The sequence below is a fragment of the Tamandua tetradactyla genome, chromosome 3 (genome assembly GCF_023851605.1).
Source record: "Tamandua tetradactyla isolate mTamTet1 chromosome 3, mTamTet1.pri, whole genome shotgun sequence".
NCBI classification, from domain to species: domain Eukaryota; kingdom Metazoa; phylum Chordata; class Mammalia; order Pilosa; family Myrmecophagidae; genus Tamandua; species Tamandua tetradactyla.
In genome coordinates this window covers 204094885-204122752 of record NC_135329.1, presented here as the reverse complement: position 1 = coordinate 204122752, position 27868 = coordinate 204094885, and the positions used below count along the sequence as shown (strand labels likewise).

The following is a 27868-nucleotide window of genomic DNA, read 5'->3' as shown; positions in this document are numbered from 1 at the left end:
TTGGCTATTCAGGACCTCTTTTCTTTCTGAATAAGTTTAATAATTGGCTTTACCAGTTCTGCAAAGTGGGCTGTTGGAATTTTTATTGGGATTTTGTTGAATTTCTAAGTGTTTGGATAGAATTAACAGCTTAACAATATTTAGTTTTCCAATTCATGAGGACAGAATGTCCTTCTACTTTGTTAGGTCCTCTTTGATTACTTTTAGCAATGTTTTGTGTGTAAGTCTTTTACATCCTTGATTAAATATATTCCTAGATATGTGATTATTTTAGTTGCTGCTGAAAATGGAATGTTTTCTTGCTTTCCTCCTCAACTTGCTCATTAGTACTGTATGGAAACACTACTGATTTTGGAGTGTCGCTCTTGTACCCTCCTCTTACTTTGCTGAATTTGTTTATTAGCTCTAATAGCTTTGTGGTAAACTTTTCAGGACTTTCTCTATATAGGATCATGTCATCTACAGATAGCAAAAATTTTACTTCTTCCTTTCCAATTTTATTTCTTTTTCTTGTCTAATTGCTCTAGCTAGAACTTCTAACAGAATGTTGAATAACAGTGGTGACAATGGGCATCCTTCTCTTGTTCAGTCTTTCACCACTGAATATGATATTAGCTGTGGGTTTTCATATATGCCCTTTATCATGCACAAGAAATTTCCTTCTTTTCCTATTTTTTGAAGTGTTCATATCAAGAAAAGATGCTGGATTTTATCAAATGCCTTTTCTGCATCAATGGAGATGATCATGTGGGGTTTTTTTTCCCCTTCATTTTGTTAATGTGTTAATGTATAACTCTTTTAATGTGTTGTTGGATTCAATTTGCAAGTATTTTGCTGAGGATTTTTGTATCTATGTTCATAAGAGAAATTGGTCTGTAAATTTCTTTGCTTGTAGTATCTTTATCTGGCTTTGGTAGTAGGGTGATGATGGCTTTATAGAATTTATTAAGTAATGTTCCTTAATGTTTTAAGAGTTTGAGCAGGATTGGTTAATTTTTCTTGGAATGATTGGTGGAATTCTTTGGTGAAGCCATCTGATCCTGGGCTTTTCTTTGTTGAGAGGTTTTTGATGTTTGACTGACTTAATCTATTTACTTGTAATTGGTCTGTTGAGGCCTTTTATTTCTTTTAGAATCAGAGTAGGCTTTTTTTTTGTTTCTGGGAATTTGCCTGTTTAAGTTGCCTAATCAATTGGCATAGTATTCTCTTATGATACTTTTTATTTCTGTGGGCCCAGTAGTGATGTTCCCTCTCTCATTTATTTATTTGAATCTTCTCTCTTTTTGTCTTTGTTAGTTGTTTTAGTTTGCTAGTTCTGCCAGAATGCAATATAGCAGAAATGGATCGACTTTTATTGAGGATTTATTAAGCTACAGATTTACAGCTCGAAGGCCTTAAAAATGTCCAAACTTCTTCATCCAGAAGAAGATACCTTGACTGTACAGAAATGCCAATGTCTGTCACATGGGAAAGCATGTGGCTGGCATCTGCTGGCTCTTGTTCTGGATTCCCTTCCCTTTAGCTCCTAATCCCAGTGGCTTTCTCTTTAGGCATCTGTGGATCCTCATTTAGCTACTCCAAGGTGAAACTCTGGATTTCATCTCTCAGCTTAGCATAATAAGGCACATGGCAATGTCCACTGGCATCTGGTTCTTGCCAAGCTTCTGATGACTCTCTGTGCTCTTGGCATCTCCTGGAGCTTTTGCATTTCCAAACATCTGCATCTAGGCTTTCCCTGTTGAATATCCAAGCATCTCCAAATGTCTTCATCAATGCTGGCCCTGAACTGTCTCTGTAAACCGATCAAGGCCCATTTTGAATGGGCAGAGTCACATCTCCATCTAATCAAAAGATCATGCCCTCAATTGAGTGTGTCACATCTCCATGGCAGTCATCTAATTGAGAGGTCACGCCCACAATTGGAAACAACCTAAACCAAGAGATTCCATCCTACAATATTGAATCAGGATTAAAGAACATGACTTTTCTGGGGGTGCATAATAGTTTCAAGCCAGCACGTCAGTCTAACTAAGGGTTTGTCAATTATTGATCTTTTCAAAGGGCCAGTGTTTGATTTTTTAAATTCACTATATTGTTTTTTATTCTCAATTTCGTTTATTTCTGCTGTAATCTTTGTTATTTCATTCCTTTCTTGCTTTGGGTTTAGTTTGCTATTCTTTTTGTAATTCCTGCAAGTGTGCAGTTAGGTCTTTGATTTTAACTCTTTCTTCCTTTTTAAGTAGGTGTTTAGGACTATAAATTTCCTTCTCAACTCTGCCTTCACTGCATCTCATAAGTTTTGATATAGTGTGTACTAGTTTTCATTCGCTCAAGATATTTACTGATATCCCTTACAATTTCTTCTTTGACTCACTGATTGTTTAAGAGTGTGTTATTTAACTTCCATATATTTTTGAATTTTCTAGTTCTCTGCCTATAATTCATTTCCTGCTTCATTGTGGTTAGTGAAAATGCTTTGTATACTTTCAATCTTTTAGAATTCATTAATCTTCTTTTGTAACATATGTTCTATTCTGGAGGACAATCCATGTGCATTTGAGAGGACTGTATATCATGGTCGTGGGAGTGCAATGCTCTGTATCTGTCTGTTAAGTCTAGTTTGTTTATCATATTATTCAAGTTCTCTGTTTCCTTATTGATATTCTGTCCAGATGATTTAGTTGTTGATGAGAATGGTGTATTGAAGTCCCTAATATTATTGTAGAGGTGTCTGTTTCTTGCTTCAGTTTTGCCAGTGTTTGCCTCATGTATTTTGGGGGACCGTGGTTAGGTACATAAATATTTATGATTGTTATTTCCTCTTAGTGGATTGCCTCTTTTATTAGTATATATCCTTCTTTGTCTGTTATAACAACTTTTGACTTTAAGTCTGTTTTTTCCAATATTAGTGTAGCTATCCCAGCTCATTCTTGGTTACTGTTGGCATGGAAAATCTTTATCTATCCTTTCACTTTCAACTTATTTTTGTCTTTCGGTCTAAGGTGAGTCTCTAATAAACAACATATAGTTGAATCACACTTTTGTATCCATTCTTCTCATCTGTTTCTTTTGATTGGGGAGTGTGATCCATTAACTATGTTATTACTGTAAGGGTAGGAATTCAGTCATTTTGCCCTTTGATTTTTATATATCATATCCTTTTTTGTCTCTGTTTTCCTTTATTGCAATCTCCTTTTCTGTATATTTGATGTATCTGACTGATCTCTTTCTCATTTCTGTTTCTGTATTTTTTAAAAATACTTTCTTTGTGGATACCCCAGGGTTTATATTAACACAATCTGCATCTATAACCTACTAATTTGAAAAGATACCAACTTAGCTTCAATAACAGACACATTATTTGATACCATATCCCTCCCCTTTACCTTCCTTTGTGTCATTTTGTCTTATATTACCACTTTATATTTTGCATGTCCACTATCAGAAAATATGCCTTTTTCTTGTTCAAATGTATTCTGACACCTACATGAATTAAAAAGTATAGTTATATATTGAAGATACAGTTCTATTGGGTTTTGAATCTTCCCTTGAAGTTACCCTGATGATCTTCATTTCTTTACACTACTCCAAACCACCCTCTTCTGTCCTTTCCTTTCAACCTGTTGAACTCTCTTTAGTAATTCTGTAGGGCAGTTCTTCTGTTGACGAACTTTCAATTTCTGTTTATCTGTGAATATTTTAAACTCTCCCTCCCTTTAAAAAAACAGTTCTGTAGTATAAAAAAAAAATTTTTGTTTGGGAGTTTTTCTCTTTCATATACCATATACATCTTAAATATATCATACCACTGTCTTCTCACCTCCATGGATTCTGATGAGAAATTGGATGTTATTGAGGATCGCTTGTGTGTGATGAATTGCTTTTTTCTTGCTGCATGCAAGATTGTCTTTATCTTTGGCATTTGACATTCTGATTAGTATGTGTCTTGGAGTAGATGTATTAGGGTTTATTCTGCATGGTGTACATTGTGCTTCTTGGTCATATGTAGTTATGTCTTTCATAAGAGTTTGGAAATTTTCAACCATTATTGCCTCAAATATTAGTTCTGCCCTTTCTCCTTCCCTTCTCCTTCTGGGACACCCTATGTATGTATGTTTGCATGCTATGTGCTCACACTAAAATCCCTCAGACTCAGTTCAGTTTTTCCTATTTTCTTTTTCTGTTCTTCTGACAGTAATGATTTCAATTGTCCTATCTTCTAGCTCAGTGATTCTTCTTCTGCCTGTTCAAATCTGCTGTTGTATTCTTAGTGTATTTTTAATCTCTTCTATTGTGTCTTTTATCCCCATAACTTCTGTCATGTTTCTTTCTATACGTTCTAATTCTTCTTTATGCTTATACATTTTCTTCATGGTATCCTTTATTTCTTTTTCTATATTTTCCTTCATCTCCTTGAATTGATTGAAGAGATTTGTTTGAACTTCTTTGATTAGTTGTTCCAATTTCTGGTCTCCTCTGAACTTCTAATTTATTCCCTTGACTGAGACACATCTTCCTGTTTCTTAGTATAGCTTGTAATTTTTTCTGATATCTAGGCATCTGATTATCTTGATGAGTTAACTCTAAAGGTCATTTTCTCCCTCATATCTATGTTTTTATTGTTTCTTGGCTTTGTGTTAAGGCTCTTCATTGACACTTGGTCCAACTTTGGAATAACTCATTGTTCTAGTTTGCTAGCTGCCAGAATGCAACACACCAGAGATGGATTGGCTTTTAATAAAAGGGGATTTATTTCGTTAGTTCTTCAGAGGAAAGACAGCTAACTTTCAACTGAGGGTCTTTCTTATGTGGGAAGGCACAAGGTGGTTACTGCTGACCTTCTCTCTAGGCCTCTGGGTTCCAACAACTTTCCCTGGGGTGATTTTCGTTCTGCATCTCCAAAAGCCTGGGCTGAGCTGCAAGTGCTGAGATGAGGTATGCCGAGCTGCTTGGGCTGTGCTACACTGTGCTCTCATTTAAGCACCAGCCAATTAAGTTAAACATCATTCATTGCAGCAGACGTGCCTCCTAGCCGACTGCAGATGTAATCAGCAACTGATGAGGTTCACGTACCATTGGCTCATGTCCACAGCAACAGAACTAGGTGCCTTCATCTGGCCAAGTTGACAACTGAATATGACTACCACACCCATGTTTACCTGTTGAGATTTTCTTAGCTCTTCATCATCTGATTCTTTCCCTGGATATGCGGTAGAATTTTAAGATTTCACTTTTGTGCAATTATTTCACCTCCATAAGAAAACTTCCTTTCCTCTACTTCCTTTCCTAGAATCTTGCTCTGTTCTGTTTATTTTTGTGCACACTTTCTACCTTCTTCCTATAATTTTTAAAAAATTCTCTTCCTCAGTCCTTGCCCCCCTTTTCCATACACTTTTCAGTTCTGGCACCCATCCTATCTTACAGCAGTTTGGCTTAACTCCCTTTTTCTTTTCTTTCTGTGAGACTTCCATACCTCTGGTTTCTTCTCTGTTAGGCTAGCCCCACTGTGTAACCAGATGAAATCAATCCAGAAAGGTTGAGCACTCCAGAAGTGTCTATTTTGATTTCAGGTGGTTCAATCAACAAAGACTAGATTGAGCATACCTCTTGCCAACAGTTCTACCATGGTCTTTACCCTCCCCTGCTCTGGTGCCCTTTTTCATGCAGCACTCCTCAGTGGCTTGTATTCTGCCTTGGATCTTTGTGGATTTGAGTACCTGTGTTAGGATATGTGTGGTACTGACTCACTGCTGTGAGTAGATCTATACTCTGTGTTTTTGATGGGAGGGGCCTGAGATGCTGCCTCTGTGTGACTCCAAGCTGCTTGGGAGCAAGTGAGGGGAAGGGGAATGGACTAGCTTGTCCAGAACGAAAATTTCCTTTTCTGCTGTTTTTCTTTATGTTTGATTCAGCATTTATGGAGTCCTTCTCCAGTCTCTGCCATACTCCATAGTTCTAAACAAGTGGGACTTGTCCTTTTATTCAGTGAATCTTGTGTAGGCTTTCTTAGGGGATGTCTTACATGTTGTTGACATCTGATCCCAATGATCTCTTTTTATGTCAGTAAATTGAAGCCAGAGAAGGGTTAAGTATTTTTCAGAAATTATTTTGAAGATCACCAGACGTTTTTTTGTTTTTTTTTTTTTATACAATGAGAGCATAAGTTGCTAGATCAAAACATGGGCATGAAACCAAACTGTCTGGTATTTAATTCAGCTCTTCAATTAATGAGATGGGCGATCTTGGACAAGTTTTGTCTCTTTATTGCCTTAGTTTCCTCTCAGGTCCCAGTGAGAGATGAAGGGCCACGAGAGTTCAGAGGGTTGAGGAGGAATTGTGTTTAGCCTGGTTGGCTCCACCAATGGGCAGCAAACACACAGGCGGAGGGCCACAAACCAAGGTAACCACAAAGATTTTAACCACAAACAAATTGCTTTTCAAATATCTGACCTGAGCCTCTGAGCTTCATGTAAGTAATTAATCCCTTAGGGTGAGGATAAAATAAGGATAGTCACTTGAGCAAACTTTTCTTTTGAACTAGGTGAAGGCATGTTTTAAATATTCTCTCCTATCTTGGTTGTGGTAGACTATTAAGTTGATTTTAATGACAGTATCCCATTTCCATATTCAAGTTCTCTTCTAATAGATTAGAGATTTTATTTTTTCAGTGTTGAGATTAAAGGATTTAGTATTACGTGCAAGAGTAGACATCTATAATAGAATTGAGGCAATCAAATTATTATAATTACTGTATTTTACTGAAAACATACTTTAAGTGGGTAGAAGATAAGAGGAAGTCCTTTCCTTAGAATCTGTTAAAATTGCTAAACTTTATACAGTGTTAATTTGATATTTTAGCAGCAACGGTAATAGGATCTCTTTCTATTTAAACTACCCTGGGACATTCTTTAAATTATCTTCTCAGGGGTGGCTTATCCCACAATCTGGCCCCAGTGCAGAAAATTTAGCATTGAATTCAAACATGTGCTTGTATCTAATGTTTTGAGGTCAATTAGGATGCTCAGAAAGATATAAACAAACAACATCAATAAATTTTTGTTGGGCATCTACCAGTGACTAATATTGTCCTAGATTCTTCAGTGATCCCTGCCCTTCAAAACATGCAACTTAAAGGGGGAAAGATACAAATATTATGAAATTACAAGCCATTTGGATAAATACTATAACCAGATATGGTCAGGATGCTAATGGAACACACGTGAAGACTATCCATCACATCCCTACTGAGTGGGAAGATGGGGTGGGGGTAGAGGGTTCATGTGTGCGGTGTATACGTGCATTGGAGGTATGTTAGACAAGAGTGATCACCTCTGTGACAGAGAAGAAAGAGGTGTGAGAGATGATTTTTAAACTGCGACCCAAAGAATAGCATTTCAGTTTGCTAAAGCTGCCGGAATGTAATATACCATAAATGGGCTAGTTTTTACAATGGGGATTTATTAAATTACAATTTACAGTTCTTTGGCCATGAAAATATCCAAATTAAGGCATCAACAGGATGATACCTGGACTCTGAAGAAAGACTGCCAGTGTCTGGGACACCTCTATCTGTGGGAAGGCATGTAGTCCTTATCACCCAGTTCTGTGGGTCCTCTCTTAGTTCCTCCAGGAGCTTTCCCTTTGAGCTCTTGAAAGTTCTCTGGGTGTTTCTATCTGAAATCTCTGGGCTTTTTTGCGTTCTTTATCCTCTCATAAAAGATGCCAGTAAAAAGTTTAAAACCCACCTTGAATGGGCTTGGTCACATCTCAGTTGAAGTAACCTAACCAAAAGTTCCCACCCACCCTAGGTCTACACCTGCAGTAATGAATTAAAAGAACACAGCCTCAAACTAGCACATGTAGGAATTACCAGGAAGGAGGGTAAAGTGTTCCCAGAATAAGTGATGCCATTTGAAAAGATCCAAGAATAAATGAGAATGCAGATTCAATTACTATGTTGGAAAAATGCTTTTGAAACTTTAATATGCATATGAATCACCCAGCTTTATTGTAAAAAGTCATCAAAATACATTTTCTGATTCAGTAGTTCTAGGATGGGGCCTGAGATTCTAAATATCTTACAGGCTCCTATGTGATGCCAGTGCTGCTGGATTTTGGACCACATTTTGAGTAGCAAGGGTTGGATGACTGAAAACTTTATGATTTCTACTCTATTTTCCACCATTCAAATTCAGCTACATGAAGTGCTCTTTAGAATTAGCTATTTTGAATTTCTTATAATCTCATATCCAATCAGCCATGCCTCAATTCTGCATCCTTTCCCATCAACCTTGTTGTTCTTGTTTCCTCACACTGATGTATGTTTCTAGGCTTCTCCTCTTTCATTGTCATTCATGAACAAAGTCATCATTTCTGAAAGTGATGGTTATTCTTTGATAATAGAGCTAAAATACTATAATCAAATGCAAAATAAAAACTCAGTTATCTGGAACTGAAAAATTTCTGCTGTGAGGTTATGTATCTTTTTATCTCACTATGCTGCTTGGAAAAAAACTTTACACAAGACTAATCTGTCTGCTTTAGTTATAAAATAGGTATTTATATGATTTTACCTAGATATAAACCTGGGCTTTCATGCATCTAAAAAATGCTTCTTCAGAACTCTGTTCTCTTGGATTTCTTGAGACTAAATCATGACCATATCATCTCACAATAGGAAAGCCTTACAATGACAAATTTATTCACAGCCACTGACTGAAAAAAATATGTGTATAGGTAATTTTTCAGTATCCAGTAGTATACAGTTTAAAAAGAAATTTGGAGAGTCAGATTGCTTTGGTTTGAATACAGACTCAGCCACTTTCTAGCTGATTGAATATGTGCAAGGTTTATTTAACTTTTCTATGCCTCAATTTCTTTTTCTATAAATTAGCTATAAAAGATGTATTTCATAGTGTTGTGACTATTAAGCATACTCTGTGTAAAGTTAAGCTTGGCACAGTGCCTGGAATATAGTAAGTTTTCATCTATTTTTAGCTGTAATTGAATATTAACTATTATTTCTTGCAGAAAAGTTTTAGTTGTGTGTGAATATATCATAGCACTGTTTCATTCTTGGGATGTACTGGAATACTCTGAGCACAGACTGCCAGAGTTAGCCTTACCTGAAATTGGACCCTGGCTTCAATTCCTAGTTTATGCCCACAGAAATATAGCAGCTAAGTGCTAGCACTCTGCCATCAGACTACTGGGTTTGAACACCAGCTCTGATGCATTTTAACTATGCCTCAGTTTAGTTTTCTGAAAAATGAGAATAAATAATGTCTGTTTTACTGGGTATTTATAGAGATTAAATGAAGTAAAACAAATCAAACCCTTAACACAGTGTCTAGGCAAATGACATTACATTGTTGTTTGTTCCTCAATTTCTTCATCTTTAAAATTGGAGTAATGAAAATAGTCACCTCATTAGAATGTGATGATTAAATGTAATATGCACAATAAAGTTTTGCTATTATATTATATATATTACATGGCATTATAAACAGAGCTATACATATTTGCATTTGATAAGAATTTTATTTCACATACTATTTAGGATTCCATCCTCCTCTCAAGGACTGCATATGTTTGTCTATTTGTATATATACTAAGACAGATGATCCTTGAGTTTGAATATAGATGCCACCAGGTCAGCCATCTTCGGTCCTAGCACAGGCCCTCTCATGGCTGGGCTCAGCCAATCCCTGTGGATGGGTTACCAACAAAGGTAAGGAGGAGAACATAGGGTCCAAAGAATACATACGTGTATTCTTTGCTTCACTGCAAGTGACATTTTAAAACACCGGTTGGTTTTATCACACACGTCCTAACAAGTTCATTTCAGAATGTAATGGGTGTGAATTAGAGGGTACATGTGGAATTTATTCATGCTTTTTAAAGCATGATTTAGACATTCAAAGAAATCTGGGTTCTTTGCTATGTAAGGGAACATCATATTGCAAAGTGGCTTAGGGCATGGACTTAAAACCACAGCTGATTTTGAGAGCAGGCTGTTCCACATTTACACATGTTAGCTGCTTGCCCTTGGGGAAGTTGCTTAAATCCTTTGGGGTTTTTTTTTGTCTGTAAAGTGGGGAACAGTGTAACTACATACCTCTTCTGGTTTTCAGGAAGATTGAAAGATATATTACATATGTCTGGCGCATAGTTAGTGCTCAGTAAATGTTGATTATTAATATTGTTGTTGCCAACTCTTTCAGAAGTTCATAAAAATTGCTGCATTTCCTAGAATAATGTATGCATATACTTGTTTCAGAGCATATTAGACAATGAGAGAATAGCATTAAGTATATGATAGATCTGGTCAAATCCCAGCTCCTCTCTTTATCAGCTGCGGATAAAACCAAGCTTATTAACCTATTTGAGTGTTGGTTTTTTCATTTCTCTAAGTATGACAATAATACTATAATAATAGTAGCATGAGAGGAGGACTATATAAACTTTTCCTTATAAAGCAATTAGCACATTCTTTGGCCAATCATAAAAGCCCAATAAATGTCATTATTGCTACTGTTGTTGCGATTATTAGCTTGTGTTGAATGGTTGTTAGAATCTTCATTCAAATAACTGGGGAAAAAAAGGATTATTTTTCCCATTGATGTTTTCAGCACTCCTGGTACTGCTCTTCCAAAGCTTGGAATACTAATAGATGACTTGTACTGAGCAGGTTTTACAGTCAGATCTCTTGTACAAGAGGCTATTCGTTTAATCCTCAAAGCATCCCTATGGCATAGTTGGTATTATCATTTTGCCCTTTTGCGGATGATGAAAATGAGATAGAAGAAGATCAATATCTGGGCCAAGATTACACAACTAGAAATGGTAGAGTTGGGATTTGAATTCCTGAACTCCAGCACTCTGGCTGCAAAGCTTGAATATTTTAACCCATAAACTGGTTCAACCCATTGTCACAGGGTTTGCAGCCTGTCCATTAAATGCAAAAATAAGTGCACACACACGTATGCCCCACCCTTGCCTTTAAAAGACACCCACTTCTGTTCTCCTCTGATCTGTTCACTGGCAGGTAGTAGGGTATTTGAATTTGCTGTATATAAACGACTCAATTTCCACTAACTGTACAGTACTCTCTCTGGAGAAATAACTGAATATTCCCTGGGTCTTTTTCACAATGGATTGTGACCTGCTTACTCACACTGCATGAGTCATTGGTGATTATTGTAAGGGGGCAACTCAGCACCTTGTTCATAAATAACAGTTTGCTAAAAGGAAGGCTGCTTCTCTTCCAATAATATGTTTTAGTCATTACTTCAAATTCTGCTTTTGTACCTTCTTTCCACCTTGATCTACCTCCTCATTAAAATACATTTATCAGTTTCAGTAGGAAACCCTTCTGAAAGGATGTGCTTAATAAATATTGTCAACACTTGTCAAAATCAAAGGAAAATATTCCAGGAAAGAACTTGCAGCCTTATTCATTAGGGGCAAGTTATAAGGTTGTACTGTATCTTGATGGCAGTTTTTAATGTAGATTTAGCTCATTTTAATTAATGCGTGAGTTTCATGTCACTTCCATCTCTGCCTCATCATGCAGCAGCAAATGTTCTGCTTCTCAATAGATCAAGGACAGAATCTTTGTAAATACTCTAAAAATTCCATCTCTGTCTAAAAGGCATGGGAACAGATGACTCTGTGTTAATCTACCTAAAGCCATATACAGTGTGCATCATGGCCAAATAAGAAATTGTCAAGGATTATCTTTTATTCATCTCTGTTTTCACATTGCCTCCTGATTTTGGACCTAAGCATCTCTGCCAAAGTTAGATGTGATACCTCACTAAAGCAACCAAAGATTGTTGACAATCTGCTTTGATTATGTTTTATGTTAGGAGTGAGCAGCCTGAGACCTATCTCAGCCTTATTTCTCAGCCTGCCTTCTACCTACCGAGGCTGTTATACTCTGTAAAATGACCTGGGACAGACATATTCTAATGCTGAACATTAAGTCCTAGAATGGTGTACTGGTTTGAAACTGTTATGTTCCCCTAGAAAAGTTATGCTCTTCTAATTCAATCTTGTGGGGCCAGACCTATTGTTTCAATGGGACCTTTTGATTAGGTTGTTCCCATGGAGATATGACCCACCCAGTTCAAGGTGGGTATTAATCATTTTACAGAAAACAAAGAAAGAGCTCAGAGCCAATACAGAGAGCAGAGATGGAACAAAGTGACATACATTTGGAGATGCTAAGCTAAGAGATGAAATTCAGAGTCTGCCCCAGAGAAGCTAAGTGAGGACCCACAGAGGCTTAGAGAGAAAGCCACTGGAAGTGAACTGAGAGAGCCATTTGAGCGCACATGCCGGGAGAGAAGTACAACAGACGTCTCCATGTGTCTTCCCAGCTGACAAGAAAGCCTGGAGGCCATCGGCCTTTCTTCAGAGTCAAGGCAACTTTCTCTGGATGCCTTAATTTAGATATTTTCACGGCCTTAGAAAATTCCGAACTTAATAAATCCTCTTTGAAAAAGTCAATCCATTTCTGGTATATTGCATCCTGGTGGCTTTAGCAAACCAAAACAGATGGCCTGGGTGGAACGATCCACTAGCTTGCCTGAGATGCCAAAGGGGGGAGTGGGGTGCACAGTAGCTGTAGTACATGTCTGCCTTCCTTAACTCCTGCACAAAAACCTAGGCCAACTCCTAGAATGATTTTCTTGGCTCGTGGGTCAAGTTATTGGAGACCAAGCTCGGCTGGATCTATGGTCTTATCTACTACCTGTCAACAATTTGGAACTTAACAATCTTACCTGTTTGTCCTTTGGGTAAAAGCCAAACTGTCTTATGGTCGAGAATCCTCTGACAGAAAGCATTTAGAAGGATGTCTGCAGTTGGATTTGAAATGGACTTAAATGGCAGCTTCAGAAGTGAAAGTCCCCACATTGTGGGAAATGTATAAAAATAAGGGCTGAAAATACAAGTCCACTATGATATTTTGTAAGGGACTTCTGGAGCTAGGAGGGACCAAATAATGGAATTTAAAGACTTCATTTCTAAATGAAGAGGTGGAGATCAAATAAAACTATATGGCATGCCCATGGCATGTAGCTAGGGAATGATTGCCAGGATCTGGGCCCAATTTCTTTCTTTTTAAACTATCTTGCCCTAGTCAAAGAGGTCATGAGTGCTATCCTTTCATTTAAATTAGGTTCATTATAGTCCTCAATGCTGTAATTACTCAGAAAACAATATATGAAAATTTAAAACGAAACAGATTTTACTTGAATTATTCTGTGCAATTTTTGCCTGAATCTGTAATTTGCTACAGAGCATCATCAGAAGTCATAAAAGTCATTATCATAATAATGATAATGCTACCAACCTACACTCATACACTAATTTATGCCTAATTGCAATGCTATGAAAATTAATTCAGAAGGTAAAACATGAAGATTATATATTATTTAGAAATATTTATTTAACTAGTCTTAAATTTCGTGCGTGCTTTTCTAAGAGAAAACTTCTACATGTTGGGTTGAAAATTACAGGTAGAATTATTAGATCATATTCCAAAATGTATTTTAATAAAATGTTCAACAGCAACAAAAAATAGACTGTGTAGACTTGAAATATCATTATATTTGGTAATTCCAAATTTCCAAGAGGAGAAATATTTGGAAGTACTTTAAGATTCGGAGGACTTTTTGTGTTTAAATTAGGTTATAATTTAGATCTCATATCATGAAAAGCAATTTCAGCAATAATCTCAATTTTTATTGCTCCTGAAGGATGTAGAAATAAATTTAAAGCATTTGAAATATTTATACATCCCTATACATAGTCAAGCCCACCAAGATTTGGCAGAGTTGGGGGCAGGGGTGTAAGTCTGGAATTTTGTAAACAGAGAGGTTAAGGTACTGCTTATAGAGATAACAAAATCATGACTTGCATTCTCTAAATCCATTCTCTTTCCATAGTAGTATCTTGCCTTCTAATCAAAATTATGTTTTCCATTTTTTAAGAAATAAAATGAGAGTTTTATTATCTATTGGCATTGGACCAGCCGAATTAAGGTGGCAACTGAAAAGAACTTATTTGGGTTTTGAGACTGCTTGGTTAAGAAAAGATGCTAGCACTGCTCAAGTTAGACAGATTCAGTTGTGTCCATCTAAGCACCATGAAGGGTATTCAGTTGCAGTTTTATGTTCACATCATGGCGCTATATGGAGAGTTCACAGATTGCAAAAGTGAACCCAACAAAAAAAATGGCAATGTCAGCGGGAGGATTTGCAGTGTCTAATGCACTCTGAAAAGATGACTTTTGATAAACCACAGCATGTTTCCTTCAGTCTTCTTTTCTGAATACAAGATGACTCAAAGGAATGTGTTTTCTTTTGTGTTTTGGGTACAAGCAGCAACTTGGAGTCCCCACTGATGTGCGAAGTTTCGGATTCACCGCAGGGCAGCGGCAACGGCAGTTCAGGGAACAGCCTGAGTGGTTCAATCACAGCGTGTAAGAAGGTAACCTTGCTGTACACTACTTTATTATCGCAGGTTGAGCTTGAACACAAATTTATTTTGACTTTCCAACACTTTTCCTAAAGCAAAATAAATAACAACACGAGCATCAAAATGGCCCATAATTTACTACCCAGATAATTCACGATGGCATTTTAAAAATGTAATTCATGCAAATGATCAGAAAATCAAGCTATTCATATGATATAACATGAAAATTATACCCATTTCCATACCACCTCAAACCCAATCTCTTTCTTAATCCTTTTTCCCAAACTTAACCTTGGGTAACAGTTTCTTATATCTCTTTCAGAAAAATTTTGAATTTGCGTGGTTCCATTTATATTAACCTCCCATGTCTATATCTAAGAAATATCTTTTACTAATCGCTTTTCTATAATTTCCTAAGGAGTAACATGTTCTTGGCTTATTTTATTAGGAGAAACAGATTTGCATTTTCTAGAATATACAGTATATAAATAAATCTTGCTTTAAGACACTTGCGAAGTGTTGTCATTTGATACATTTGAACATGAAATCATCTAATTTAAACACTTCATTTTCCCAGAGAATCCAACTAAGCTTCAGAAACTTTAAGAGAAATGCCTAAGATCCTGATCCCCTGCCTAATTCTTTTGCCATTGTTTGATGCTGAAATTCAGAGGAGACTGTATTTCTTCTCATTCTAACTTTGAGTAAATCATCTGGCTTATTTCATTTACTGTTAAAAGATGGAAGAAAGTTACATTGTAAAAAAAGCTCATATAAATGCACAGCAAGACAAATTACTTTCCTAAATGCATTATACATGTTATATATATATATATATATATATATATATATATATATATATATGAATCAATTTTTTATTACTATACCTAGCTACAGCAACCTTATTTATTCTCTGCTTGTATTACTTTTGTATGGTAACTCCTCAGTTTAAATGCACCAAAGAAACTGACAAATATCTTCCATGGGGAATATATATTCATTATAGAAAATTAGCATTATACAGAATTTTACAAATGTATTTGCATGTATACAGTCATAACCAAATATAAAAAATAAACTTGTCTTATTAAGGGCTGTTACTATTGTGTATCCTATGATCTATTATTCTTTTTCTTCTTATAAAATCCCTATGGAGAAGTCAATGATACAAATTCCAGTTTTTAATACAGAAAATTGAGCCACTGTAATTAAAAGTGATTTTGAGTTACTATAACAGAGCTAAAATTTCAGGTCTCCAAGTTCTAAGTAAATTTGTTTCAACTGCCTGTAATTCCAGATTATAAAGTTTTCAGCAGGAGCTGATTTCTCAAGGCTGGATGATTTTTAATTCATCCTAAATTTTTAAAAGTATGTTGGTATTGATTAGAGCCAATGTGGTATAGTACGTGAAAAAAACAATTGAAGCCACACTGCCTGAATTTGATGCACAATGCCATCACTTATAGAGGTGTGATTTTGAGGAAATTACTTAATACCTCAATTTCTTCATCTGAAAATGAAAATGATGATATTATCTACTTCACAGGATTGAGGTAAGGGCTCAGTGAGTTAATAGATGTGAGATGCTTAGAACAGTGCCTGTTGTAAGCACTCAAAATAAAGATCCTTTAATTATTATTAAATTATGAATTATTATTATTTATATTGTAATACAAAATTTATTAATATTGTCAGTGCCCCAAAATAATTCATTATAGGTATTACTCTGCTGAGAGAGTTAGTAAACTATGATCTGTTACCTCAACTACAATTATTTCCCTGGCAAAGAGGTGATCATAATCATTTCTTTAAAAATCACATTTGAAAGCTACTGAACTGATAGAGTTGTTTGTAGCTGGAAAAATTAAAGTTAAACTTCAAAAATTAAGACTAAAGCTCAATCTATTCTGAATTACTTTGCCAGGACATATATATGTGCATGTGAATGTGTGTATATTTACGAATAAGGATTTAAAGTTTTTAATAGAACACTCCTATAATTATTTCTAGAACAACTATTAGTAAGGTGAAACACATAAAATTGCTTTTTTAATGGGTCAGAAGTGTTCAAATATGGACAATTTTGCATGGTTCACCCTGAATACTCTCAAACCTCTGTTAGATCTTGGGGGACAATGTTAGATTAAATGATAAATCTATTGTTGGGTGGGATTTTTTTATTCGGTTGTTTCCATGGAGAATGTAACCCACCCAACTGTGGGTGGGACCTCCTAATTAAGTTGTTTCCATGGAAATTTGATCCCACCCAATTCAAGGCAGGTCTTAACTAGCTTACTGGAGTCCTTTAAAAGGAGAACATTTTGAAGATAGCTCAGACACAGATACTAGGAGATTCTGAGAGAATGTTCGAACCCAGGAACTGGGAGAGGAGGACAGCAGATGTCGCCATGTGCCTTCCCATGTGACAGAACCCCAGGCTCAGTTGGCCTTTCTTGAATGAAGTTATCTCCTTATTGGTGCCTAAATTTGGACATTTTCACAGCTTTAGAATTGTGACTTGTAACTTAACAAATCCCTTTTATAAAAACCAGTCCATTTCTGGTATATTGCACTTCAGCAGTTTTAACAAACTGAGCAGCTCCCAACCCCTGGTCCTGTGTGTGTGAATACATCTGTTAATAGGACCTTTACAGATGTTATTAGTTAAGGTGTGGCCAAAGTGGATGACTGTGGGCTTTTGTCCAAGTCTTTATAAACTGGACACAGAAAATACCACGGGAAACATCCCCCTAAAGCTTGAAGTCAGTAGAACCCACAAGAGAAAGAAGGCACAGCCATGTTCATTGGCATATGAGGGAAAAGCCAAGGAATGCCAAAGATTGCCTGCCAGCCAGGAAATACCAAGCCCTTCTGATCTCTGAAACCATTAGCAAATAAATTCCCTCGGTTAAGACAATCCATTGCAGGGAATTTGTTTTAGCAGTTGAGACTAATATAGGTTTTGGTGCTGGAAAGTGGGGCTGTTGTGACAAATACCTAAAAATATAGAAACAGCTTTGGAATTGGGTAATCAGTTCATGGCTTAGAAAATTCTGATCATATCCAGATAGTGTGCTCTGAGACAAGGGCCAGAAGTGACTCTATCAGGGACCTCCTTGGGCTTTCGGGAAAAATGTCCCCAGAGATCAGGGCTCCATGTGAAGGCTAAATGAACAGCACTTTGCTAAAGATGGTGTGGCTGAACATGGATTCAGCTAGCCATTTCAATAGAAGTCAGGATTGGAAATGTAATAACCCAGGAAGGATCAGTGGAAAGTTTTATTGTCTGATGATTTAGACCTGTTTGAACTGTAAGCAAAGTTGACATGGGTTTTGGAAACTTTGTATGAACAGAAGTGCTGCTAGCCTTGACTAAAAGAAACAGAAAAGGAACAAATTCAAGGAAGAATGACTTCAAGGGACAGAACCATGGAAACAAAGGTCTAGACAAAAAGATCTCCTTAGAGTCTGCACATGTATGGAAAGGGTGTGTCCAACCCTGTGCTTAGAGTGGGCAAGCTATCTGCCCCAGTGGTTGGACATGGAAGGCCTTATATCTCATTGCTCAGGGAGAGTGCTGCCACACCAGTGCTTGGAGATGGTGAGTCTGTGCCCCAGCTTTCACTGAGAGCCTGGCCACCATCCCAGTACTTGAAGAGGATGGGACCTGTGCCCCAGTGTTTGGAGAGAGCTTGGCTTCTGGTGCACTAGAGCTTAGAAGGGGTGAGGCTGACACTCCAGCAGGCTCAGTGGACAAAACATCAATCCATAGATGATTCTCAGACCTTGAAATCTAATGAAATTTGCCCTTTGGGTTTCAGACTTGTTTGGGACCCATGACCCCTGTGTACCCTCCAGTTTCCTCCTTCTGGAATGTGAGTATCTTACCGTTGTATGACGGAAGCAGATAATTTTTTTCTAGGTTTTACAGGTCCAAGGACAGAGGAATTTTTCCCCAAGATGGACCATACCTGTTCTAGTTTGCTAGCTGTCAGAATGCAATATACCAGAAACAGAATAGCTTTTAAAAAGGGGAATTTAATAAGTTGCTAGGTTATAGTCCTAAGGCTGAGAAAATATCCTAATTAAAACAAGTCTATAGAAATGTCTAATCAAAGGCATCCAGGGAAAGATACCTTGGTTCAAGAAGTCTGATGAAGTTCAAGGTCTCTCTCTCAAGTAAGAAGGCACATGGTGAACACAGTCACGGTTCCTCTCTCAGCTGGAAGGGCACATGGGAGCATGGCATCATCTGCTAGCTTTCTCTCCTGGCTTCCTGTTTCATGAAGCTCCCCGGGAGGTGGTTTCCTTCTTCATCTCCACAGTGCTGGCTGATGGACTCTGCTTCTCATGGCTATGTCATTCTTCTCTTTTCTCTCTGAATCTCCCATTCTCCAAAATGTTTCCTCTTTGATAGGACTTCAGAAACTTTCTAGACCCACCCAAATGGGTGGAGACACGCCTCAAACTAATCCAGCTTAACAATCATGCTTGATTAAATCACATCTCTGGGGAGATGATCTAATTACAGTTTCAAACATACAGTACTGAATAAGGATTAGAAGAAACAGCTCCCTTTACAAAATGGGATCAGGATTAAAACATGGCTTTTCTAGGGTCCATACATCATTTTAAACCAGTACAACACCCATAACTGAATATGATGGGACTTTGTACTTAGCATTGTTCTAAAAAGGCTTACTGCTCTTAGAATGTTTTCATGGAATGAGTGTATTTTGCATATGGGAAGAACATGTCTTTTGGGACTCCAGAGTGCAGACTGTTTGAGATTGAATCATATCTCCCAAGAAAGCATGTTCAAGTCCTAACCCCTCATTCTGTGGATGTCATCCCATTTGTAACTGAGACCTTTGAAGATGTTATTAGTCAAGGGTGCTCAAACTGAATGAGCATGGGCTTTGAACATGGGCTTTGACCCACTATGACTGAAGTCCTTATAAGCAAGGAAAACTGGACCGTGAGAGCAGACAGAAGTTGAAAGTCAGCAGGACACAGTAGAAAAAGAAGAAAATGCAGCCATGTGCATTGCCATGTGACAGTAAAGCCAGGGAAAGCCAAAGATTGCCAGCCATAGGAGATACCAACCCCAGGAGTAAGCCAGCCCTCCACCCTCTGAAACCATGAGCCAATAAATTCCTGTTGTTAAACCAACACATGGGGCAGTTTGGCAGTGGCTCAGCAGGCTGAGTTCTCGCCTGCCATGCTGTAGACCCAGGTTCTATTCTTGGTGCCTGCCCATGAAAAAAAAAAAAAGAAAGAATAAACCAACCCATGTCATGGTATTTATTTTAGCAGCTGGAAAATTAAAACTGAATATGGAACTCCCCATACCTTTTTTAATTATTTCATTTTTATGAAATAATATGAGCAAAAGTTTTTTAAAACTTTTTAAATAATTAAATAATTATTGAGCAAAAGTTTTTTAAAATCTTGTCAATTGCTAGTAATAGGACTGGGATGTGACAATCTGCATTTTCTAAATGTACAAATAATGTATGTTCTGCACAAAAAAAGGCAAGTAGGGCAAGGAACAGTTATGTCTTAGAAATGGCAACGCTGTCCAGCTGAATCATTACTCTTCACAATCAACATCCAATAAGAACAGCATGGGAAATCTAATGGCAATTCCCCAAACTCATTTCATGGAATAGTTTCATCTTCTTCCCCATCAAACTTTCTTAACAAACCTGACACATTGTTAAATGAACTGGTGTTCCAGAAGATAATACATTTATTAGATAATCAGCCTTTGAAAAAATTGCACATTGACTGAATTTCTTTCAAGGGCTGCATAGTGAATTGTTTCAGTCTCTTTTTGCTGTAGGGGAAATATGTTCACTGGAAGCCAAAGCTGTAAAAAAGTGCTAGCATCAGCTAGGAGACTTTGGTGGACTTACTTGAAGGAAGAACTCATTAACATTTATTTTTGATATTGAGGGGCTGCCTTTATTCAGAACTAAGATGCCCATACCACCCGGTCATGGTTTAAATATATTGTCCTGGCATTTTGTTAATTAATGTTTTTTTGTTCTCAAAAGTGTGCTGATATGTGAAATAAATTATATGGTTATCCTAGCTCTTCTTTTTTCTCTCCTTTCTCTACCTTGTTGTAAGAGCCAGGAAAGTTACCGGATAAATTCACTGAGGTATTAATGATTGTAAACCTTAATATAGTTGTGACAGAAATAATATGCTTTTATAATTACTACTGTTCCCTCCCTTAACTGACATTGGTAATTTATGCCATTGAACCTGGCCATGATCTTAGAATTCTACTTGTCCCGCAGCTCCAGACATCAAAGTTGGAATGCAAAATAGCATATATGCTATCCCTAATTTAATGATCACCAATTCCTGGGGCAGTTTAAATTTTGTAATGTGATTCTATAAAACAATGCATTTAGAATGATGGAATTCTACATATTACAAGAAAAAAGTGGGATAAAAAGAGTTGCTTGTGGAAGGGACAACTCAGGTCGCTACCTGGTATCCCTCAAATTGTATCTCACATAGACATTGCCTGGTGCCCCACCTTCTCTTAGGACCAGTTCTTTTTATAAGACAAATGCAACCATCGTTGTTAAACTGAATAATACTGATTTTCTATTGTGAGCTAAATAATTGTAAATGTTGTCCTTCCTAGCTATTAAACAATAAAGTAAAAGGTCTTTATATTCTCTTTATAATCAGTGTCTGTCATCTCTAGGGAGGCCGTAGTATATCATGTAACCAACCTGGAGTTGATATCCAGCAGTGCATTATAATCTTATATTAAGCCAGTTATGTAACCTTTCTGATTTAGGGTTGGTGTGAATTTACATATGAAAATGTTTGTGTAAATAGATGATAAATATAGGTGATTCCAAATCACTGATCTTCACGCCAAGTAAAATTTATTTGACCAGAATTTAAAAACTGATCTGGACATAGCATGTGATAGACTCTCAATATTGATATCTTAGGACTGTGAGATCGCAGCTCAGTGGTAAAATTCCCACCTGCCGTGCCAGAGACCCAGGTTCATTTCCCAATGCCTGCACATGCAAAAAAAAAAAAAAAAAAAAAAAAAAAATATATATATATATATATGTGTGTGTGTGTGTGTGTGTGTGTGTGCGTGTGTGTATACATATATGTGTATATATAGAGAGAAAATTATATAGACAGATATACATATAGATATCTATTAATTTCCCTCTACTTTGAAAGCATTATATTCAATGTCAGATTTTCACAATAGCTGGGCATTGTCGATCCATGTTTTCACTTCATGGATTGAAGATTTGCTCTTTGTGGTATAGTGGAACCAAGTCTCTGAACTGGATTCATGTGAGGAAAGAATTGTTGAAAAAATCAACACCCCAAATCTCCTTCTCTTTTTATGTCATGTTAATTAAATCTGCTTTAAACTTGGACTTATCAAAGGCAGCAGACTGAAAACACTTCAGTTTCCCAAAGGCAGAGTTTGATCTTAATATGACATCTGATTGGTTCTTTGAAGTTTCAAGAGCATTCTTTGCCATGACTGGCCTCCTTTTAAATTGACTTAAATTTGCTGTCAGCAGTGGCTCGGATCCATCTGAAGGATGACAGAATATATATTCCTTAACATTTCATCTTATTCTATAAAATACGCTTTCATTTAAATTTAAATTTCATTTAAATTCATATTTTTTGATGATATGTAATTAACTAAAGCGTTTCCAATTAATGCATGCAGACACGAGCATACAAACTGGTAGGATTTTTTCAGATTCAGATACATTTTCTAAAGACATCTCTATTAAGATTGCATTGCTCTTGGCCAAAATCTCCAGCAATACTTCCAGGATGCTAAGGAATATTGTCACCGTGCTTAAAAGCATGATATTCCCGGAAAACAGTTATAATATTCTATATTCATAGATGCTATTTCCTTAAGGCAATGAATAACTTTAAAAATAAAATTACATTTTAAAATACTAAAAAAAAAATAATTGCTTGAGCTGTCTTTGCCTTTCTATATAAGGAAGACCCTAGGCTTTTACCCCTGGAATATAACCACTGCCAGCTCCAAGGTGCTCTCCTCTGATAAACTATCCTGGCAGAGGTCTCAACACCCAGCTTCTGATACCAAAGAACGGCCTATCCAGTTATTAGTAAATGGTGAGTCATTCTATCTTATCGCCATTGTGCAGAGCAACCAGAAACAATGAAGGAACTGGGAGATTTTTAGGAAAAGAAGTAGAGAATTGTCTTTCTAAAGGTAGTATTTAAGGGGTGGGCCATGGTGGCTCAGCAGACAGAGTTTTTGCCTGCCATGCCAGAGACTTGGGTTTGATTCCTGGTGACTGTCCAAGCAAAAAAAAAAAAAAAAAACCTTTTTTAAAGGTAGTATTTAAGGAAAGCCAACAAGGCTGTTCTAAGAGATTTTCTTAGAGCAAAAGGAGATTGGAGTCTAGCATGCAAAGAGGCATTAGGAATCCATACTTGCTGTGAGAAAGGCAGTGGGAAGAGGAGAGATGTGTAGAGACAGTGGGGAGAGAGAAAAATCAACCCTGGTGACATGCAGTTCATATTAAACTTCAGTAGGATTCTATGGTAGAGGGTTAGGTCAAGTCATCTATGATTGGGTGTGCCGTTGAGGCACTGAGAAGAGGGGTTGGGGGGCAAGTGAGGGTCAAAAGGCATGGGTTCTGATTCAGCCCGACTGTATCTAAAGAGCCAGCCATGAAATTCCCTGTGCGGACATGTGATGGTTATGTTCACGTGTCAGTTTGCCCAGGTTATGGTGTCCAGTTGTTAGGTCAAGCACGCACTGGCCTGCTTGTTACTAAGAATGTTTGGTGGATTTAAATCATCATAAGTTGACTGCATCTATGGCTGATTATGTCTGTAATCAACTGAGATTGCCATCAACAATGAGAGACATCTCACCCCATCCATTGAAGGCCTTAAAAGGAGTAGTGATGATTTCAGCAGTCAGAAGGGAGAACTTCTATCCCCTTTGCAGCCATCCAGCAGCCTCTCCTGGGAAATTCATTGAGAACTCTTATTGGAATTCCCAGCTGTGGTCTGCCCTATGGAATTTGGACTTGCCCACCTCCACATTGCCTGAGCCAATTATACATACATACATATATATATGACACTTTGTTAAAACAGCCAGTGATGGCTTATTCCACAATTTGAATATGATTCAGCTTCTTATTCCAAAGTCAGCAAAGAGTCTATTCAGGACTCAGCCCCCACCCCCATTGCATTGCCTCAGCAGTTGCTCCATGGTACTTATAGTGTCTGTTCATCTCATCCTATTCTCAAGAGCTCAGTTCCTTAAGCATCCTTTTGCTGTGTGTGAGGAACTCCTAGAACAGTCTGGCAGTGTCTTTTTTAATTAAAAAGTAGGACTCTGTAAACCCAAAATAGCTTAGAAGATTTTGTGGAATTGAAGGTGATGCTGCACTGTTGGAATAGGCAAGTGATTGTTTCTTTGAATTTTTGTTGTAATTAACCAGAACCTTTATATTAAATATTAAATGTCACTATCTGGAAATGGAAAGAATCTAATATATTTTTTTTTAATCTAAATGTGGCATTCAAGATTTCCCTTTCTATCTTCAGGCATTGAAAGAAACTCTGTCCATGACTGGCCCTGGGGCTTTTCTCTTTACCTTCAGTCTCCCATCTTAGCAACCAACAGCCCAAATACCATCTACTTTTTTCATATGACGGCTCTTCCTGTCATATGTCACTTCCTGACAGTGTCAGCGAGGGAAGGAAGAAGATGGCTCAGATGAATTTGAACACCCTTTAAAGGTGTTTGTGAAATCCTTAGAATGATTCCCCTCATTTTTGTGCCTACTAAACTAATTTCTGCTTTTTTGCGAAAAAGGCCATGGTGGCTTGGAGCTATGTACCCCAGAAAAAACACATGTTCTTAGACATAGTCCATTTCTTGGGCATGAACCCTGTAAATAGGACCATTTTATGAGGTTATTTCAGTTAAGGTGTCACTCAGCTGAACCAGGATGGGTCTTAATCCTATACTGGAGTCCTTTATAAGCAGAGTGAAACTCAGGAAAGCCACAGGAAGAAGCCGAAAGTCAATGGTAGAGAAGAGAAAGAAGCCAGGAGAGGACACCATGTTCATTGCCATGTGGCAAGAAAGCCAAAGAACAGAAGCCAGCTTCAGAGTGCCGCAGTCTTCTGCAAGAAGGCATTGCCTTAATGATACCTCAGTTATGGACCCCTTCGCAAATTCTGTGTTCATCTACTAATACTCAGTATAATGAATGAATATCTTAAAAGACAGTCGTTTCCTATAGCTTTTTCCCAAGAAGAGAAGAATCTGAGAAAAGACCAAAGCATGCATCAGCATTCAAGTGATACGTGGCCATTAAATCCACTGTTCCCTGTCCAGTGGCAAATCTGGCACTGCCTATATTTTGTATACCTACAGAAAATAGTTCAAAGCCAATGTATTTCTTGAAGTGCATCATATATTTGCCTGTGTGTATTTGTTTTTATATTTTCTTTTTCCGAGCATCAACAAATACATTCCCCTCACTGATCCAATATCACTGCGTTATATTGACTCTAAATAGCAACTATATAACAATTAATTAGCTGCCTCTATTTATACATCCAATTTGATTCTGTTCAAAATCCTAACTGGTCACACATAAATTATACTACATTTGCATTTCCTGAGTATATATGCTTTCTGTGACTCTTGTATTTTTTTTTATATTCATCATCATGATCATTTCTTAGAATATTTGCATCAATTCCAAAAAAGAAATGAAAAGAAAAGAGAAAAAATTCTCTCCAATAAACCAACCAAAGGGCTGCCCCAGGACTTTGTTTTCACTAAGGATCTCTGGTCAGGATGCTCTTCTCTCACTGGCCCCTTTTTACTCAGTGTCACCCTCAGAGAGGCCTTTTTCCAAAGTAGTGCCCCTTTGTTCTTTACTCTTTTGCTGACTTTATTTTTCTTCACATTTTTCATTATCTGTCATAATTGCTTATTGAATTATTGTCTGTCCTCCCCAACAGAATGAGTACAGAGACTCTGTTTTGTTGTTATTGTTTTTCTTATGATTGATTTCTCGTTGGACAAGCAAGTCCTGACAAACCACATGTATATAACAGATAATAGCTGACTGAGTGAACGAAAACAATATGGATGGCATTATCCTCTTCTTGGAAATGGTAGCACAAAATTAGCATCCAATATAGTCAAATTAATGCTTTTGAAAATGGCTTGAGCCAAAATGGAATAGAAATTAAAATAATAATTTTAGAAATATCTTAAGGAGAAAAATTCTTAAAACTAAAAAAATTCATCACAATGAAATACTACATATGCATTACATAGCTAAAATAAATTTAAAACAGAACTGACAGCATCAAATGCTGGAGCAACTAGAACTCTCATACACTGCAGGTGGAAATGCAAAGTGTGAAATACGCTTTAGGAGACACTCAGGCAGTTTCTTTAAAAACTACAGTATGACCAAGTAATCTCCCTTGCATGTATTTACCCGAGCAAAGAAAAGAACTTAAGTCCAGACAGAATCTGTTAGTGAATGTTTATAGCAGCTTTATTATTGATTTTCAGAAACTGAAAGCAGTCCAAATGTCCTTCAGCTTGAATGTTTTAAAAATAAACCAGTGGTACATCCATACAATGGAATATTACTAGACAATAGAAGAAAAAAATACTAAACAAGAAAGAAAACAAACTACTAATACACACAATATAGATAGATCTCAAGCATAATATTCTCTGTGAAAGAAACTGGTCTCAAAGGCTGAATTTGTTTCCACATACAAAACCTCCTAGGAAAGGCAACATTTTAGGGAGAGAAACAGTTTAGTGGGTGTCAGAAGCTGGGAATTTGGGGTCAGTTGACTACAAAGGAGAAGGAAATAATTTTTTAGGCTGATGAAGTTGTATTACGTCCTGATTGGGATGGTGCTTACATGACTCTATTTGATTTTCAAAATTCATAGAACTGAACACTAAAAAGGTGAAGTGTACAACAGTGGGATAGCTCTTTGAAGAAAATGCACCTGTAGCAGAGATGCCATTGTTATATTGCAGAACAAATCTGTGTAGCATAGAAGAGTTCTTCCCTTGCCATCTTTACCACTCGCTAAACAAATCTAATTGCCCATTCATATTGCACAGAGTCTTCTTGTATTAGAAAAAAATTAAAATGAGTTTCTTAGGAAGAGTCTAGGGCAAAAATACGGCCCAAAGAATTTTCTCTGAGAGATGCCCACAGCCATTCTAAAGGGCTTCTCTTACTCCAGTTATTTTGTGTACATCTTTTAGCCCCTCCTCTCCAATGTACACTCATGACAATAACATTTCACACTGGGAAGGATGATACCATCAGAGAGTACTTTCCAACCTTTTCCACATCATGATGTATTTGAAAATAAGAATACTTTTTGGTACTCACGAGTAAGTAGATGGCAAATGGTGCTTGCCCCATGTCTGCCCCCCACTCTGCCTCCAGACGTCTGAGGACATCAATATCTCAGTATCTCACAACATCTTAACTTCTCTCAGACCCACCTGTGTGAAGGGAAAGATAAAGCCTGGTTTTAAAGTGGAGTGATTTCTTGTGCTCCCTTTGGCAGCACATATACTAAAGTGGAGTGATTTCCTTGTTTTGATGCTAATATCCAATTAATTTTAAGTAGCATTTAGTCATTAATCATGCTGCATACATTAAACAAGCATTACCTTTTACAAGTGAAATGACCCTCTCTTAAAAGCTTTGAGGCTCGATAAATTCCAAAAGGATTTGAACAGTGAATAAAATAAGTATTTGCAAAGTCCCCTTGGGGGAATGGCAAGAAAGGGGGAAAATTCAACTTCCCCAAGTGGAGAATTCTTAAACAGTGGGACAACCAAAGCAATAGGCTGAGCCCCCAATCTTGGGGTTTGTTCATATGAAACTTAACCCCTCAAAGGACAGGCTAAGCCTACTTAAAATTAGGCCTAAGAGTCACCCCCAAGAGAACCTCTTTTGTTGCTCAGATGTGGCCACTCTCTCTCAGCCAACATGACAAGCAAACATACTGCCCTCCCCCTCTCTATGTGGGACATGACTCCCAGGGGTGTGAAACTTCCTGGCAACGTGGGACAGAAATCCTAGAATGAGTTGGGACTCAGCACCAAGTGATTGAGGAAACCTTCTTGACCAAAATGGGGAAGAATAAAATGAGACAAAATGAAGTGTCAATGGCTGAGAGATTCCAAACAGAGTCGAGAGGTTATCCTGGAGGTTATTCTTATGCCTTAAATAGATATCACCTTTTTAATAAAGGCATAACAGAGAGGCTGGGGGGAACTGCCTGAAAATAT

The 27868-nt window shown here is 37.2% G+C and overlaps 1 protein-coding gene across 4 annotated transcripts in view; it reads left to right on the top strand.

The window, feature by feature from the left end:
* The window catches only part of SPHKAP (SPHK1 interactor, AKAP domain containing), a 237239-nt gene that overhangs the window by 101537 nt on the left and 107834 nt on the right, over positions 1 to 27868 (top strand). For 3 of the 4 annotated variants that reach the window (XM_077155349.1, XM_077155347.1, XM_077155346.1), the window contains one exon: positions 14394 to 14499. In XM_077155349.1, the coding sequence (XP_077011464.1) occupies positions 14394 to 14499 (106 nt within the window). Of the gene's footprint in view, positions 1 to 14390; positions 14500 to 27868 lie in introns of all 4 variants that reach the window. The other variant, XM_077155348.1, reaches the window with a different exon arrangement.